Here is an 18,917-nt window from a genome sequence, read left to right as displayed (position 1 = left end):
GGAGCTTGTGCTCCGCAACGGGAGAGGCCACAACAGTGAGAGGCCTGCGTACTGCAAAAAAAAAAACAAAAAAAAAAACAAAAAAAAAAAACAAAGTGTGAGTCCCTTTATTTTCACCTCATTTGTAAATCCAAAGTGATCTACAGTTTTCTTGTTGATGAGATTTTTGCTTAAACCTAATGAGCAAGGAATATTGATGGCAAGCTCTCTGGTCATTAATACCATTATTATTTTTTTTCTCACAAAGTAGAGAACTTAAAGAAAATCAGTCAGCAAACATTTATTGAGTGTATTTGATACATTATAGTCTGTTGGGTGGACGTTTATTACTTTTTAATGGAGTTGTTTTGTTTTTTGCTACAGGATTGTGGGTTTTCTTCCTTCCCTTTCTCCTCCTTTCCTCCCTCCTCCTCCCCTTCTCCCTGTCTCCTTCCCTTCCTATTCATGATTACAAACAACTGCATTAAAAAACATCCTTGTACATACACCTTTGTGCATTTATGTCTATATAGCAAAAGAAGTGAATTGCTGATTAAAGGAGATGTGTACTTTAAATTTTGAAAGATACTGGATGTTCAGTATCTTAATAGATCTCCAAAAAGGTTGCGTTGATTCTGTTTCACTTACCTCTTTTCACCTGTCTTTTCCTCCCACACATCCGAATTTTCCCTTAAATGTTAATTCTTCACTGATGCCCAGTTCATTTGGTGAGAAGGTTTATAGAAGTTATGAGATTACTGATGAAAGTTAACTTTAACATTGGTCCAGGCAGACTGGTTTTCTTTGCAGTTCTTTTTGGATTCTGGCTTTAAGTTTACTGTGCCATTTTAGTAGGAATAAAGCTACTAGAAAAGAATATATGAAGGAAAGAATTCTTTTTCTTTTGTACTTTGACTTGTTTTACAAAGTACTTGAGGTCAAGGTTAAGAATCATTCTCCAGAGCTTAGAATTATAGAGAAATTTGAGAACATGAGTAAACTTTCATTTTTGTGTTTAACATAAAGTGATCTGTTGATACTCATTTTTACTGCCTAGTATGGCTGATAGTTAAATATTGTTACTCATATTGTTCTACCAACGTTCATTGTAATGTTTGAAATGAACAATTTTCTTTGAGCTCTAGGTGGCAGGATTGTACCATCATTTCAAAACATAGTGTTCTAATATAATTTAGTGTTGTTGGCACCAATGTGTAATTTTAAAAATAAGTTAATACTAGAAGAACTGTTTGGTAGCTAGGTTTGCTTCTATGAGTATGAACATTTTAAAAAGTCAAAAACAACGATTTTAACTGATAGCCTCTCTGTGTACTGTTTCTGCAAAACTCTAAAAAAAACCCTCTAAAAAAACGTTTTTAGGTACTTATAGCCCTGAAAGGCCCTGTGATTTTTGACAGATCTTCATTATTACCAGGTATCAGGGCTTTCTTATTTTCTGAGTTTCCAGAATAAAAGACAGGTTTAAAATTCCATGAAAAATGTAACTACATACTTTTGTAGTTATATTACCACTGCAGACACCCTACAAAAAGGCAGCCTGATTATATAATACTATTTAAAACATAACTTTTAAACTTACATACACTAGTATATGTTCATCTTTGAAAGATTGATAAAAAGAGATCTCTAAGAGGAAGATAATAATCCCCTGTAATTCTACCACACAAAGATAGCTAGTAACATTTTGATTGATTCTTCTAGAGTTTGTGTCTCTTATGAAATGCTTTATTATTTTTAAAGTAATGAAATTTGACTTTCATATTTTCAGCTATTTTCATAATAGGATTAAGATTTTATTTGCATATGTCACTGTGCTGACCTTCTCACTGCTGGTGCAAAAGCCGTGGTTGGTTAACTGCTGGCATCTTGGCATGAATCAGAGCATTGGCACCAGACTTTGCTGGTAGCCATTTTGTTCTTCACCTACTAATGATGTCCTTGGTGAGATTTGAAAATTTACTAATTTTATTAAATCTTAACCTTTAAGTATATGTCTTTCTAGTAGTTTCTGTGATGAAATCGGAGAGTACAAAGCACTCCTGCATCCCAAAGTGTGATGATTGTCTCCACAAAGAGCACTTGTGCATTTGACATTTTTTCGAAAATGAGGGAAGAAAGCCTGTTCCTTCAAGAAATGGAACTGACAGTATTTGTCGCCGGTAATAAAATGCGAACTTTCATGAGAAAATTAGAATTTGGGAGGTTTCTTTTTGCTACTGAGACCTTAACAGTTGCCTAAATTTAACATGTGCCACTCTTCCTTGTCATTACTTTTCGTGCATTTTGGAAAATCCTTTTTCATAAAAATAAGTTATTTTTACGTGGAATAGTTTTTTCCCTCATTTTTGTAGGAATTAATATTTTAAAAATATTTCAGTTTAAATTTCTAATGTGATAAATATAGTAACCTATATAACAAAACTCTTCGGGGTGTGCCATAATTCTCAAGAGTGGGAAGGGGTTTGTGAGACATTTGTTTGCTGTCCTAAAGAATTATAGGAACTTGTAAGTACTATTAGTGGGGCAATGGTTAAAGTTATGTTTCAGGCTGTCTCTCCTTTTGTATACATGTTTATTTGTGTAATATTTATTCAACATCTACCAGCCAGGCACATGGTGGGCACTCACTAGAGATGCATTGGTCCTGGCTTTCACGAGGTTATATTCTTTAATAGGAGAGAGAAAATTAAATAAGCAGTAATTGTGATATATGACATTATAGGGATGCTACCCAAGAAGGGCAGCTAACTTGGTCTAGAACAAAGAGGAGAGAATGATACCTAAAGAGTAAAAAGTAATTAGGAGGGACAAGCTGTCCAAGCCAAAGACACAGTATTCTTAATTGTCTAGAGAAGAGAAATCATTTGAGGTTCATGAGGACAGGGACGACGTCTCTCTTAGTCATCACTGTATCTGAGTGCCAAGCGAGGTGTTTGGCTTATAGTAATAACATGTTGCTTAAAATGATAAGTGATTGACAGACAGAATTAGAAGAGCCCCAAGGGAACTGAGGGAGAGACTCAGGTAAAAGAAGAATATTTCATGAAGGAAGGAGGAGTCAGATTCGTCAGCTTTGTTCAGTGTTGCTAAGGTTGTTCATGCAAAAGTTAAGTTAAATTTTTAAATTGCTTTCCAACTTAAAAACTTTGAAAAGTGCATGTTGAGTCTTAACAAACAGTATCTTAAAACTTTGAACATCTCATAAAAATTATAGCAGTCTGAAATTAGCACTGGGGTTTATTATACCTAGAAGAGAATATAGTAGTCGATTTCTTTCAGAAGGATTAATTTCTTTTAGAATTAAGAAGCCCCCTTGGCAACAAATTTGCCATATTTTTTTTAATGTTAACTTGTTTGCTCGTTACATATTTGAATGAATGGAGAATATGTATGAATTTATAGCCAGTTATGCACTTTAAGTAAAATGAAAATAAGTGAGTAACATGGGGTTTATAATAATTGGTGTTTGGATGAATTTCCTAGTAGCAGTTGAGTCTTACTTATGTGTGTAGTAATCATACCTCATTATGATGTAGTAGGGAAGAACTGATAGGAAGAAAACTGAGTCTGAAATTGTTTATTAAGTAAACTTACTGCTTTTGGATATTTAATTTTAAGCAGACTTAATAATTAAAATCCATTTGTTTCAGAATTTTTCCAAGAATATTTTTGCAATTCTTCAATCAGTAAAAGCCAGAGAAGAAGGGCGTGCACCTGAACAGCGACCGGCCCCAAATGCGGCACCTGTGGTAAGAATATTTTGCTGCTTATTTAGTAATTTTAATGAAAGTGATTATTCCATATTGTAATTTTGAAAACATCTTAAAGTATTTATTTGCTTCTTTATAGTTGACATACGATGTTATATTAGTTTCAGGTACGCAACATAGTGATTCGACATTTATATATATTACAAATTGATCAGAGTCGTAACTCAAGTAACTATCTGTTACCATACACAGTTATTGCAGTATTATTGACTGTATTCACTATGCTGTATATTGCATCCCTGTGACTTAATTATTTTGTAATTGGAATTTTGTACCTCTTAATCCCTTTTACGTATTTTGCCCCAACTCTCCTCAACCCCTTTGGTGACCACCAGCTTGTTCTCTATATCTGTGAGTCTGTTTTGTTTGGTTTGTTGATTTGTTTTCTTTTTTAGAGTCCACATATAAGTGAAATCTATGAAGCCAGTTTCATAAGGTTCAGCAAAGGAAAAATAATATGCAAATAAAATCTTTTTATATAGAATTTTTGAAAGTATGTCAAAATTTGGTAGAGTACTAATGCAGTCTTTGCAAGAAGTAGTAGTTTTATTTGTTCATGAAATCCTTGGTGTTTACCCTTTTAGAGATAGTGAATTTTTGCCGGTATTTAGACGAACATTTGAGGTGACTTTCTGGCAAGTTTTTAAGTGCCTCTTATTTGTCAGGCAGTTTGCTGACAAGGATACAAGAGGGACAAGAATGAAAGCCCCTTTGAGCTTGTAGTCTAGCGGGACATACAGATGAGTCAGACAGGTAGTGGGGCAGGTGCCATTATGGTGAAACACAGGGCGTCTGTGGTCATGAATTGGTTGACATCTTGAACAGCAGCTGGCATGAAACTTATGTCAAATCTTAAAACAGTTCGGCCATTATCTTCGTGACTGAATATTCTCTGTGTTTCCGTAATCATTAAAATACTTGAAAATTTTAATGTTTAGCATTTCATGATAGAAGTGTATACCTAGTGACAGTCTTGAATGAGTATCTTTTATTTGGAATAATAATAGCGGTAGCATCCTGCTGTAACAAAATGAAGCATATTTCAGTCTTTATGAATACCATGAATTTCCCAAGCAATTTTGGGAATATTCTTTAAATCTGCTTCTTTAGATTATTACAGACTGAGTTTTATATAAAGTATTTGTGAATTAAATTATGCATCATTAGATTAGCAAGTTTTTCTAAGTATTTTAAAAAAACACCTTTGTTTTTTTCTTCAGTTTTACACTGTACATTGATACATGGGTTTATTGTCATTGTTATTTATTTAATATAAGGATTAATAATTGGAATAATTCAGTTAAAAGGCTCCAAAGTGTCAGCTCAATAGGCTTTGCATTAAAAGTTTTTTTTGTTAAAGAAAAATAATTCATGACTGGAGACAGTTTATTAATTTGTGAAGAAATTTAAGTAATTAGAATGAAATTACTAAGTACACTCATTTTATTTCTGCAGTGTCTAAGAATTTTGCTTTGTGCCTTCATGCACGTTTACTTGGGGTCCTTTGCCTTGTCCCTGGCAGGGATGGTAATTTTCTCGCAGTAAACAGTATCTTGAAAATCAGCTTCAGATGATTCCCCACTTTTGTCTACTCCTCATTTTTGTCTTACTGGATCGAATATTGAGAAGAAGAAGGCTTAGGAAACAATACCCTTATTGTGTTTTATTTATTATGAGTATTAAGTAACAATTTAAACAATATTGACATGTAACTCATAATTATTATATATTTTTCTACAGGATCCCACATTGCGTACCAAGCAGCCTATTCCAGCTGCCTACAACAGGTACGACCAGGAAAGATTCAAAGGAAAAGAAGGCAAGTTACTTAATTTTGGTCTTCCCCTTACCGTGGCTGTGCTGAACTTGCAAGGCAGTGTGGCCTGGTGTTCGGGGCCGGGGTTGGCAAACTTAAACGTCTGCAGGCCAAGTCTGTGCCACCATGTACGTGTTTTCGTGAATAAAGTATTGTTGGAACACAGCCACACTCATTCATTTTTGTGTTACCTGTGGCTCTTTTAGTGCTGTGACAGCAGTTTGAATTGCAACAGAGATCGTGTGGCCTGCAAAGCCTAAAAATACTGTCCAGCATTTTACAGAATAATTTTGATAAGTTACCTTAAGTGTACTGTCTCTCAGTTTCCTCCTGTGTGTCATTACGATACTAATAGTAGCGTTAGTAGTAGTCCCTATCTTTTAGTGTTACTGTGGGGATTAAACTAGTTAATGAAGTCCACAGAATAGTAACTGGTATATATAATAAGCTATCTATAAATATTTACTGCTATTAGCCTTAATTCTGTTTCTCAGAAGTTTATTTTAGAGCGGAAATTCTATATATCAAATCATATTTCTCCATTTATAAAAGTATACATTGAGAACTTGGGAAGCATAGATTATAGAGTAGGCATGTGAGGACTTGTTTTGTGATAGCTGCATGGCTAATTCCGTGGTGAACCATTTCCGCATCAGTAAGGTGGCTAGTGAGGGGCGACTGATGTCAGTGCAACTTTATCTTGACTTCATTCGTGAAAAAATGGGATAGAGGCAACTAGAAGTTTATCATTTATGATTTTTTTCCTACATAATCTGAAATCTCTATTTAAGTTTATTAAAGGGTTTGTTGTCTTTATACAGTGAATTTTGTGTGCTGGTTTCATTTGCTGGATAAAGGCATGTACTGAATCCATGGTGTAGAAAGACAGTAGGGTGTTCTTTTATCCACTGCAATGTTTTTCTTTTGGGACGAATTATGTAAAGTAGGGGTTGACACATTAGAGCCCACAGACCAAATCGGAACCTTCTTGGGCCAAATCAGGCTGTGCTCATTTGTTTACGTATGTTGTTCATCCTGCTTTTGCACCACAACTGCAAATTCAAGAGTCGTGACAGAGACTATGTGGCTTGCAGTGTGTAAAATATTTAATATCTGACCCATCACAGAAAGGTATATTGGGGCTCTGTCCTGGAGTCCCTGTCGCTATTTACAACGTTGCTTTTCTATGAATTACATAACATATGCTGATGATTGTAATTTTGGAACACAGCTTTTTATAAGTTAAAGGAGGTCTCATGGTATTAGATGCTTTTAGTGGTGCTGTATTGAATATTAGGACTAAATAATTTGGGGGTTATAAAGTATTTTATTCAATCTAATTTTTGATATTTCCAACCAACTATATGACCGTTGAACACGGTTTTAGAGATAGTCCTAACCAGCTTCTACACTTTGGGCTCATTGGTGTGTATTGAATGTATTTTGGAGACCAGTACTCCTTTTAAAGTTTCTGACTTCACAAGTATGTAATTTAACTTTTTATCTATAGTAGATTCAAGGCTTTGTTATTCTGTTGAACTGTCAGATACAATGTAGATTATTACTTTAGATTTGTTGTTTATCATGAAATATGTAAAGTCTATGGTAACCTCCCTTTCTTTATAGAAACGGAAGGCTTCAAAATCGACACTATGGGCACCTACCATGGTATGACACTGAAGTCTGTAACGGTAAGTCACTCTGGCTGCAGAGGTTCTTTTGTTCCAGTCATTTCATGTGAGTAGCAGATGTTGAAGGAAATCTTTGTTCTCCAACATTTTCAATTTCATACATTTATCTTTAATGACCAGTTGTGCTGACAGAGCTGTGGGGTGATTATTTGATTCATGGGTATCTTTTTTTTTTTTAACTGAGTGTAAAGAAAAGCTGTTTCGATTAACTTGCAAGTAGATTGGATGTTACCTGGTTAGAGAATTTAAAGTCAGTGAGGAGTTACGAGGTTCAATTTGAGAGAGTTCTTTGCCATAATATCTCATGTTATTAAAATGTAACGCTTTATGCTCTAAAAAGACAGATTGCAGTGGTTGATGTCATGCTGCAAGTTGCATACTTGACACAGCCAAATACTTGACATCCATGATTATAAGCCTTCGGCTCACTTTTAGCAAACTTCCTTTTTTATTTTTTAATGTCCTAAAGATGGTTATTTCTAGGTGATCTGACCAAGGCCCGTTTTTTTTTTTAATAAGTTTCACTTGTACAACATTGTAATTTAACATCTGTGTATGCTACAGAGTGATCACCACCACAAGTCTAGTTACCATACACCATACAGCTGACCCCTTCACCCATTTCACTCACCTCCCAACTACCTATCCCTTTGGTAACCACTAATCTATGCAATAATCTTTGTTATCTGTGAGTCTTCATTAGTTTTTTTTTTTATATAGTTTCTGCACTGATATTTGTCTTTATATGTATTTTGCTAAAACAGTTATTTTTAAATTTTCATCAGATTTGTTTTTGTATTATTGAAATTGTATGTGGGCGCATTATTCATTCAACACGTGCTTATGTATTTGTGTCAGACCGTGTTCTGGTTGCTAGGGTTGTTGCTGTGAATAAGCCAGATAGGACTCTTTACAGAAAGGAGTGAGCGAGGCCTCTCTGAGGAGGTGACAGTTGAGCCAGAGCCTGGTGACGAGCATTCCATGAAAGACACACAGGGTCAGGATTGAGGCCCGTACAGCAGCACGCAGGCCAGTGTCTCCAGAGTCGGGTGGGTGAGGGGAAGGTGGTAAAGGGTTAGGTACACCCATTTTATGAGATCTGCCTAGGTCTTCCTGACTTCAAAAGGTAACTCATAGCTGTAAGATTTAACTTAAATTCTTAAAGATTTATTTACTGACCTTTTCCTGGGGACAGAACTTGCCTCCTCACCATTCCCCAAGTGAATTATGGAAGTGATGTTGTTACCCTTGTGTAGCCATCAAAATAAGTATTTTTGTGGTTAACTGTTGCTGCTGTTGGTTTTACTTTTGTCTCATCTAAAATGCCATGAAATTGATTTCATTACTGAGCTTCCATGCACGTGGTAAAATCAGTGATAGTTTTTTTGTTTTTGTTTTTGTTTTCTTTGCTGTACACGGGCCTCTCCCGTTGCGGAGCACAGGCTCCGGACGCGCAGGCTCAGCGGCCATGGCTCACGGGCCTAGCCGCTCCGCGGCATGTGGGATCTTCCCGGACCGGGGCACGAACCCGCGTCCCCTGCATCGGCAGGCGGACTCTCAACCACTGCGCCACCAGGGAATCCCAGTGATAGTTTTTAATAGATGCTTTTTACAGAACAGTTTTTCTGAAATCTAAGGACAGCTTCTTAATTAAACAATATGCGAATGATAAGGCTCTACTTCCTTATCAAAGTCTTTGTTTCTAAATATACTTAAAAGAGGCGAACGGTTCTATGGTGTGTGATTTTACAGAACATCACAAAAAGGCGTTGTGTAGGAATGCAGCAGAAAGATTAGAAATGGTCAGATTGTTAGTACTTCCAATATTTTAATGCCCAGTTTGAATCTCCGTGCTGCTTGTGACCTGATCCATTTAGCAGTTGTTATTGAGAACTTTGAACCTGGAAGCTTTGAAATTACTCTGATAATTGTTTCTTTTTAGTTGAATCTCAAACTTACCCTTTCAATGTAATGTTTTTTCCTCCTCTTTTTTTTCTTTTGAAATTATTATCTGTTTGTGAGCTTGCAAGTTTCACCAACTTTCTACCTTATTCTCCAGTTAAGAAAGTTTGTTATGAGATCCACCCAGACATACCAAGCAGTTAAGAGTATGTTAAAGGCTTTGTTGCACAGATGTGACTTCCTTTCTAATTTATGTGCAGCTTTGCTACCATTGTTCTTCAGGGTTTTGATATGCCTGGTTGATGTACAAAGTTACCAAGATTAGTTTCAATCTGCATTAGGATTGATCTGCATGTCTTTTAAGTTCAAGACACCAGAGTTCTCTTAGATGTTAGACTAAATTAATAAGTCACATTATACAGACTAGAAGACTTTCATACAAATGAGTTTTTTTCTGTATCTGTTAGAGAAGGAAGGGGTATGTGTTTTGATAATATTTCATAAGAATCATAAGTTATTGAAATCTATAGAAATTAGGGCCCAGGCAGTATATTTTGTAACACTTTGTAAAGATAATAATTTGTCGAAGTTTATTATAGGAACAGAAGCTCAGGTACCTTAAAGTTACAAGTTTGTGTAGTGTAGCTTTTGAATTGTTCCAGGAAATACAGAGGCACACCACCTCTTGAAGAATTTCCTGGGTTGGGACACTTCCCCCAAAATGTGTCACTTGGATTCTGTAATGTTTAAGAAATACTGGATTAAGCAGATTTTGTGGTACAGGAATCTCATCGTTTTAAATGTATAAATCTCTTAATTGGAACACAGGAGTATGGACTCTTTCCCAAGCTTGTTTACCCCCCAAGTTTGTCCCTCTCCTCCCTTCTGTTGAGAATACTGCAAAGAACCAGAGTTGCATAGAATCAGTTTAATTGAAGCTATCTTAGGAGTCGTGGTTTGGGAGTAGAAACCATTCAGTATGGGGGACATCAGAATATATTTTCATGTATTCCTTCAGTGAAAGGGGCCGTTTTAGACTAAGAAAATGCCACTTGATAATACTTTTCATTGTATAGTAAATAAAGGAGATGATGAAGACCTTTTTTTGTTAGGTAGTAGCAAGGAACTTACCTGTGGTTCCACCAGAGAGGGAATAAGAAAGATATGATCACAGTTTATTATTATTTATAAAGGTTTGGAAATCCTTTATCGAGAACTACTTTATTTTAATCTCCCAATCTAGCTTGTTCATGTTCACGTGGAAAGGCCATGTATTCTAGCCCCTGTTTATTCTTTCCTCAGTTCTTACTGAATATCATTGACTCTCGATAACCTTGCTGTCTTCATTTTTGAGGAAACCTTTTGCACTCTGAAATCACACAGATCAAAAGCTTCCCTTGAAGGTCGTTATTTGAAGAGACTCCCACAGGCATCGCAGTTCTTATGATCTCTTTTTCGGGAAACCATTTTTTTGATAGTAAGTAAACTTGGGTGGATTTTCAGGATCTGTGTTAGAGGTCTAATATTATCACTGTCAACTTTCACTTGTGAGAAGGATCCAGAATCTCAGTCTCCTCAAAGTTACGTTCTTAGGCAGGGATGCAGACATCAGTAACCGCCCCAGTCCCTGTTCTGCAGAGCTTGCTTCGTTCTCGTTTGAGAGTCAGTTACGTGTTCGTCTCTGCTTGACGTGTTACGGGGGTGCGCTGGCGCCAGCGCTCTGGAGGTGGGTCTAGAGCCGGGCCCAGGAGAAGGTGGACGTAGCTGATTAAGACTTTCTTTCTCAAGACTCTCCTTCCCTTCCCTCCCTCTACTCTCCCTTCAGCAAATACTTGTTGAGTGCTTTTGTAGGCCATGTACTATGCTAGGTGCAGGGACATCGAAGATGAAGAAGACCAGACATACGTGTGTGGGCTTCTTTTAATGGTCTGTTAGAGGAGAGACACATCAGTCAGTCACTCAGATGAGAAATTATGACTGTGCCACGTGTGTGCAGACGCATCGTGCTGTGAGAGCCTAAAGTTGGAGGATTTTTTGTGGGAGTCGGAGCACTTCATTGAGGAGGTAGCGCTTGAAGTAAGATCCAGAGTTTGAGTAGGAGCTGACTTGAAGATTGCAGGAAACGGAAGGCAGGAGTAGACACCCTGGTGGGGAGAGCGTGGCACTTAGACAGATTTGGAAGGAGACTGGTGACTGTGTGGATTCGAAGGATGCCTCTGGGAAAGTTTCTTTCCAGAGTTAGGTACAGCCTGCCTGTCTGTGCGTGCCAGGGCCTCTCCGCACGCTTCCGGGGCCGTTCGTTGTGCAAGTCTAAATGTGGCCGCACGCTTACCTCAGTAGTAATTCCAGGGTTTATTTTACTCACCAACACTTAAAAGACTCAGAGTATGTCACGTAAGCAGGCTGGATTTCCAGCTTCTTTAGAGAGGCCTCTGGCCTGACTGGGCGCTGGGCCCACAGTCCCTCGTGGCAGACCCCACGTCCCCTGAGCAGGACACCTTCCTCACCTGGGACGTGTTCCCTGGGTAGCCTCAGGCCTCGCCGCTCCGGTCTTTTCTGTCGCCTTCTTCACTTATTTACACCACCTTCTTAGGCCCTGTTGGCTTTTCAGTATGAAATCCCTGCTCTAAATAAAGGCAGTGCTAGCTTGTTAAAGAGAAGTCAGTCAGTTGGAAACACAAATTTAAGGCTTTGAAGTCAGTCCTGGCTTTGGGATCTCAGCTCTTCCGCTCCTTCCACCACTAATGAAGTTGAGAAGGTTATGTAACCTTTCTATCAGCGGTCTTGTTTTTATTTTATAATAAAGGTATTAGAATTTACATTACAGTATTATTGATGAACGAAACAGGCACTGTGTAAAGTGCTTCACACAAAAAGGTCTCAACAGATAAGTGATGGCTACTTTTATTAGGAATTTATAATTTTATGTATAATCTCAGCTTGTCTTATGTGTAAATGTAGGCAACTGTAGCTTCAGTGATGAACTTGATATTACATGTTTAATGATACAACTTTCACTCAAAGCTTTGAAGACTCGTTTACTTAAACATTATGAGAATCCTTTTCTTCTCCAGTAACTGGGATATTTTTAATCTAGCTGTGTGTGTTTATCTTATGGTAAAGTTCTTTATCCTTTGAGAGAAAATTGCTACAAAGACATTATCGTTTTAAGTGTGTGACAGCTTAGCTAGATAGGCTTTTCCATTTACCTGTTAGGGCTCATATATAGGAAGAAACGTCATTTACTTAGATTTAAATTATTTACTTTGATCCAAAAAGTATGTAAGTGTTGAGATTTTAATATATGGTCACAGAATTATAAGTAGGAATATTACTTCTATAATTTATAATTTGCTGCATTCTGCATTTAGATTGGCATATTATTTTGCTCAAGAATATTATATTACACTTGAAATAATTTTCAGAACTTGTTGCCTCTCTTGCTGTTTCAGGGAACTGGGGTGGTTCTGTCCTGTGTCAGCCTGACCAACATAAAGGTGTACCCCCTAAACAAACCAAGCATTGTGTGTTTTCTGTCAGTAACTCGTTATATGTCTTAAGCTTTTGAAAGTCAACTTTATACTTTTACTGTCTGTTACATGAAGTAATACTTAACTGTTAACATATTAGTATTTTGTGCATAGTTTATTTTTTATTATATCTGCATTTTCATAGACTTTTCTAAGATTTCACCACTAAACTGAACAATGTTGTTTTCTCTGTGCTCCAAACTTCCCCTCTATCCCTTTTATAGTAGTTTTCCCCAAGTGATTTTTCCAGATTTGGGGGTTAAAAAAATTTTTTTCATAATGTTGTGCTTGTTGTAGATTTGGCGCGTACCTTCATATAAGGGAGACAAGAAGAGAGTCTTCTACAATATTATGATTTCTTTGCCTGTTTGTTGCAGCAAATTAGGCATCGGTTTTCTCATCTGAAAAGTGGTATTATAATAACCTCCTCTGAGGTCTTCAGGGTTTGAAATGTGCACAGGTGTACCTAGTTTAGCATTGTTCTTTCAGTGCTGTTTGTAGTACTGAATTAATTGTAGTTATGAACTTTTTACACCGAATAATACAGAGCCCCTGTTCACCCACACTTTTTAAAACTAGTTGGGTGGATAAGTGGGGGGAGGGATAAATTGGGAGATTGGAATTGACATGTACACACTACTATATATAAAATAGATAACTAATAAGAACCTGCTGTATATAGCACAGGGAACTCAATACTCTGTAATGGGCTTTATGGGAAAAGAATCTTAAAAAAAAAAAAAGAAAAGAGTGGATATATGTATAGGTATAACTGATTCACTTTGCTGTACACCTGAAACTAACACAACATTGTAAATCAATTATACTCCAATAAAAATGTTAAAAAATTAATTAGAAAATAAAGAACAATTGGGTGGTATGTAGAGTGAATACTTATTTGGGTGGGTATGAATCTCCTTACATTGATACCTTCTTAAAGGTATTAAAATCTCATTTTACATTAATATTTTGTCAGCATATGATCAGCATTTTGATGCTGATATATTTAGAAAAAATGAATAATAGCACAGATCATGTTAATAATTGTCAGGGAATTTTAATGCCTATAAAGTAAAAGTTATTTTTATAGTACTGCCTTTTTATACTGTGCTTTCAGTTTATGTATCTTGTTGAGATTTATTGAAAATCCATTGCCCAATGGATGGTGCTTTTGGTGTAAGCCTATACAGTTAAACTACATTAATTTAGCTTTGCATTTCATTAGAGTAATTATCAGTTTATCCAACATGCCTTAAAATTTTAATAATGCCTGTAACATACCTTTTAAAATTATTCTACCAGTGACCATATATTTAATGCCATGATCACACGATTTCTGAGACTTACTTTGAAAGAAGCATAGACAAAGTTATTCTTGACACGTATGTTAGAAGTAATTTAGAAAACCATTGTATAATTTTTAATAATAATGTTAACATCACTTTGTTTCAAAGTGTTAATATTGGTTATTGTGAGAACAGGAGAAAACAGAAGCCAGTTTGGAAATATAATGGTATTTTGTTAATATGATAAAAATTTATACTATGAAATTTCAGCTTGATTATATAAATTCTTTTCACTTTAGTTCCATATGTAATGCTGCAGTTATATACATAACTCAGATGTGCACAAAAGCAAACTTTAATTTTCATTAAATTTAATATTCTCTCTTGGACATACTACAATATAGTCTTTTATCCTAATTTCTATTTACCTTCATCACTACAGCATTATTCAGTTCTAACAAAATTAGTATCAGTATTGAACATATTTCATCACTTTTAAATTCTAACTTCTCAGTGTATTTTTAGACTAACCACTGCTTAACTTAGACATGATTTTATTTTATATATTTTTCTTCATTTGAGGAAAAAAGATTAATATTTAATATCATGACATGATTTGAATCAGTTCGTTCATAATAAAAAAACAGCATATTAAGTACATACTGTAATTGGGTATTTAGATATTTTCTTGTTGGGTACTTCTCTGTTGGCTGTTGCTGGCTGAGTTTTAGTTTGCTCTGTCAGTTTCTAGGTCTTCATAAATTGATTTAAATCTTCAATGTATTTCTAATCTTTTGTATAAATCCCACATTCAGATTTTATTTTCTTAGTGTCTTAGTGCTTTTCTCTCAATACTCATTGGATTGTCTAGTTAGTTCATCCCTTCCCCTCCCCTCTGTCCCACACCCTGCCAACCTCATTTGATCTTTAATTCTAAGTTTTGGTTTCTTTTCCAGGTCTTTTTCTTGATGGATGTTTCTTTTAGTGTTGTTCTTCTTGTCTTTCCTGCTTCTCATGTTCCTCTGTGAGTGACTGTTCCCACGTTTATTTTAAATATCTGTTTTTTAAAGACTCTTAGTTGCTTCTGGTTCGGACAAATCTTACTGTTTAGAACTAATGTTTTTTTTTGAAATTTCAGAATGGTGCTTTACTATGAATAAGTTGAAGACATACTTATTTGAAATGCTAAGGAACTAAAGCTTTTAAGATTTTTATTTTTGTTTTAATTGGAGACAAAAGTCATACCATAGAACTCAGGTAATTGTCTCATTGTTGACATCATATTTTATGTTGTCATTGAAGAAGCATTTGTTCCTTAACGTTTAGGTTTGTGCAGAAGTATATAAGATCAAACACAAAAATATTTTGAAATCAAGTCAATTTAACATTTTTACAAATTACCGTTTAAGTCAGAAAGAGTTGATTCAGTATTTTATTGTCATCTACAAACAGTGAATTCTGGACACTATCAAACTAATCATTTATCTCCCCTAATTTTGATATTTTAGATAGGTGCTTCAGTCTTCTTGCAGTGTCTTTTTGTCATTTCTATCTTATATGTGTGTTGCCATAAACATCCTGAAATTTAGTTCCTTCTAGATTTTAATATACCAAATTTGGGAATTAAAATTAAGCAGCTCTTTGACCTTTCAGAAGAATTTTAACTTCTATTATGTAGAAGGCTTTTAGTTTTCTTTATAAGCGCCACCCCCCCCAAAAAAAAATTCAGCTTCTGATATGATTGGAATATTATAATTTATTTTAAAAGGCTGTACAAAATACTTCATAGTGTCCTTAGGAATTGCTGGCTTTTAACATGGAGAGCTGCGTTATAATAACCAACCATTCTGATAGTAAATTTGTGGATACATTATAATTCATCAACAACTTTAGTACATATTATGATATCCTCCCCTCCCCCCCATCCCAAAGTTACTTTAGCAGGAAAAATAAATGTTAAAAGTGTAACTATTTAAATTGTTTGGGGGAACATTCTTTCTTTATCTGGATTAAATGTAATAGATATAATTGATTTAATACCATCTAATAAGGTAATAGATGCCAATTTTGAGGAGACCTGTGATACACATTTGATTTATTTCTAAACTTCCTGAGTCATCATTAGTATTTTTGAAAAGTTTGTATAGTTTTGTTTTTTTTTTTTTGTGGTACGCGGGCCTCTCACCGCTGTGGCCTCTCCCGCTGCGGAGCACAGGCTCCGGACGCCCAGGCCCAGCGGCCATGGCCCACAGGACCAGCCGCTCCGCGGCATGTGGGATTCCCCCCGGACCGGGGCACGAACCCGCGTCCCCTGCATCGGCAGGCGGACTCCCAGCCACTGCGCGCCACCAGGGAAGCCCCTAGTTTTTTTTTTTTTAAGCTTTAAACAACAGTGTAAAGGTCATAGGTTAGTAGATTTTACAAAAACATGCTTCAGTATGGCACACTGGTAGTATTACACTTTATATTTTACATTGGAACCCTGTTGTAGATCACTGAAGACCAGTCCCTAGCTAGACATACAGTCTGGTTCTAAGTACCTGAAGAATTTTCACCACCATCTTTGTGATGTAACAGATCAAAGCTGGTGTTGAGCACCTGGTGCAGAGCATTATTCTCCCCTGCAAAGATCAGTTGTGTGGATCCCAAGTTGCCTAATAGGGTGGCATTTCCTTACCAGCTTGCCATGGCCCAGAGAAAGGCTGAGAAACTGGGTAATATTAATATACCAGGAGAGACTGATTCATTGTTCAGGCTTATGAAACAGTAACATTTGAAATGCTAAATGCTGATTAATTAATTTCGAGTGAGAAATGTAATTGCCAAGGCCAGTGGGCACTCAGTTCCTCTATCCAGCACATACACATTCTCCCAGTAGAGAAGTTACTTGGAGATCAGAGGTAATGATATTTGCATCTCTTCAGTAAAGGAAGACGTACTGCAAAGGCCAGGGAACCTTTAGTCTTGGTCACTGCTTAGATAGGCTTTGCCATTGTGACTTCTCTTCCTATTGGTGTGTCTGACTAATCTGTCTCCTAGTGGATATGATGTAGTTCTTTAGATGGACAGATGACTGATTCAGCTTTAGGACTAACATCTCATTCTGTTGCGTTTGTCTTATTTAAAAAATGTTGGAGACATTTGCCTAGTGGCCATTGCCTGTGTACTGTAGTTAAAACTATTATTTCTATTTATCTTAGGAAATGCAGGAATATTAAATGAAAATTATTACTGATGGATTTGGATTTTAGACTGACAGCAGTGAGAAACTGTAAGATATATCTCCTAGTACAGAAAGAATTAAATTTTTATTAATAAAACTTTAGTAATCAGGAACTTTTTAAAAAATTTATTTATTTTATTTATTTATTGTTGGCTGTGTTGGGTCTTCATTGCTGCACATAGGCTTTCTCTAGTTGCGGCGAGCAGGGGCTACTCTTCGTTGCGATGCGCGGGCTTCTCATCGTGGTGGCTTCTCTTGTTGCAGAGCATGGGCTCTAGGCACACGGGCTTCAGTAGTTGTGGCTCTCAGGCTCTAGTGCGCAGGCTCAGTAGTTGTGATGCACGGGCTTAGTTGCTCCGCAGCATGTGGGATCTTCCCGGACCAGGACTCGAACCCGTGTCCACTGCCTTGGCAGGCGGATTCTCAACCACTGTGCCACCAGAGAAGCCCCCGTAATCAGGAACTTTTGATTGCTTAAAGCCAAATAGAATGGACATTTGGTATTTTTTTTTAAAGAAAATTTCTCTTAATGAATGAACGTATCAGTTTTTGCTAAGACATCTCCTGGTTTGTGACAGCATATGATATTTGGGAAACAGATTTTTTTTTTTGCAGAATTTTTTATATTATACCCCATCTTTATTGGAGTATAATTGCTTTACAGTGGTGTGTTAGTTTCTGCTTTATAACAAAGTGAATCAGTTATACATATACATATGTTCCCATATCTCTTCCCTCTTGCGTCTCCCTCCCTCCCACCCTCCCTGTCCCACCCCTCTCGGTGGTCACAAAGCACAGGGGTGATCTCCCTGTGCTATGCGGCAGCTTCCCACTAGCTATGTAATTTACATTTGGTAGTGCATATATGTCCCTGCCACTCTCTCACTTCGTCACAGCTTACCCTTCCCCCTCCTCATGTCCTCAAGTCCATGCTCTAGTAGGTCTGTGTTTTATTCCCGTCCTACCACTAATCTCTTCATGACATTTTTTTTCTTAGATTCCATATATATGTGTTAGCATACGGTATTTGTTTTTCTCCTTCTGACTTACTTCACTCTGTATGACAGACTCTAGGTCCATCCACCTCACTACACATAAGCTCAAAATGGGTTAAAGATCTAAATGTAAGGCCACAAGCTATCAAACTCTTAGAGGAAAACATAGGCAGAACACTCTATGACATAAATCACAGCAAGATCCTTTTTGACCCACCTCCTAGAGAAATGGAAATAAAAACAAAAATAAACAAATGGGACCTAATGAAACTTAAAAGCCTTTGCACAGCAAAGGATACCATAAACAAGACCAAAAGACAACCCTCAGAATGGGAGAAAATAGCTGCCAATGAAGCAACTGACAAAGGATTAATATCCAAAATTTATAAGCAACTCTTGCAGCTCAATAACAAAAAAACAAACAACCCAATCCAAAAATGGGCAGAAGAACTAAATAGACATTTCTCCAAAGAAGATATACAGATCGCCAACAAACACATGAAAGAATGCTCAACATCATTAATCATTAGAGAAATGCAAATCAAAACGACAATGAGATATCATCTCACACCGGTCAGATTGGCCATCATCAAAAACTCTAGAAACAATAAATGCTGGAGAGGGTGTGGAGAAAAGGGAACCCTCTTGCACTGCTGGTGGGAATAATGTAAATTGATACAGCCACTATGGAGAACAGTATGGAG

At 36.6% G+C, this 18,917-nt stretch overlaps 1 protein-coding gene across 1 annotated transcript in view; it reads left to right on the top strand.

Moving 5' to 3' along the window:
- Positions 1-18,917, top strand: part of CDC73 (cell division cycle 73) — a 94,171-nt gene that overhangs the window by 15,695 nt on the left and 59,559 nt on the right. The window contains exons 8-10 of the mRNA XM_024130625.3: positions 3,651-3,749; positions 5,511-5,589; positions 7,213-7,277. Coding sequence (XP_023986393.1) covers positions 3,651-3,749; positions 5,511-5,589; positions 7,213-7,277 — 243 coding nt within the window. The remainder of the gene's footprint in view (positions 1-3,650; positions 3,750-5,510; positions 5,590-7,212; positions 7,278-18,917) is intronic.

This window comes from Physeter macrocephalus, chromosome 4 (genome assembly GCF_002837175.3).
Source record: "Physeter macrocephalus isolate SW-GA chromosome 4, ASM283717v5, whole genome shotgun sequence".
In the NCBI taxonomy this organism is placed as follows: domain Eukaryota; kingdom Metazoa; phylum Chordata; class Mammalia; order Artiodactyla; family Physeteridae; genus Physeter; species Physeter macrocephalus.
Note: the sequence above shows the minus strand (reverse complement) of the source record. Positions and strands in the feature narration are given on the sequence as shown.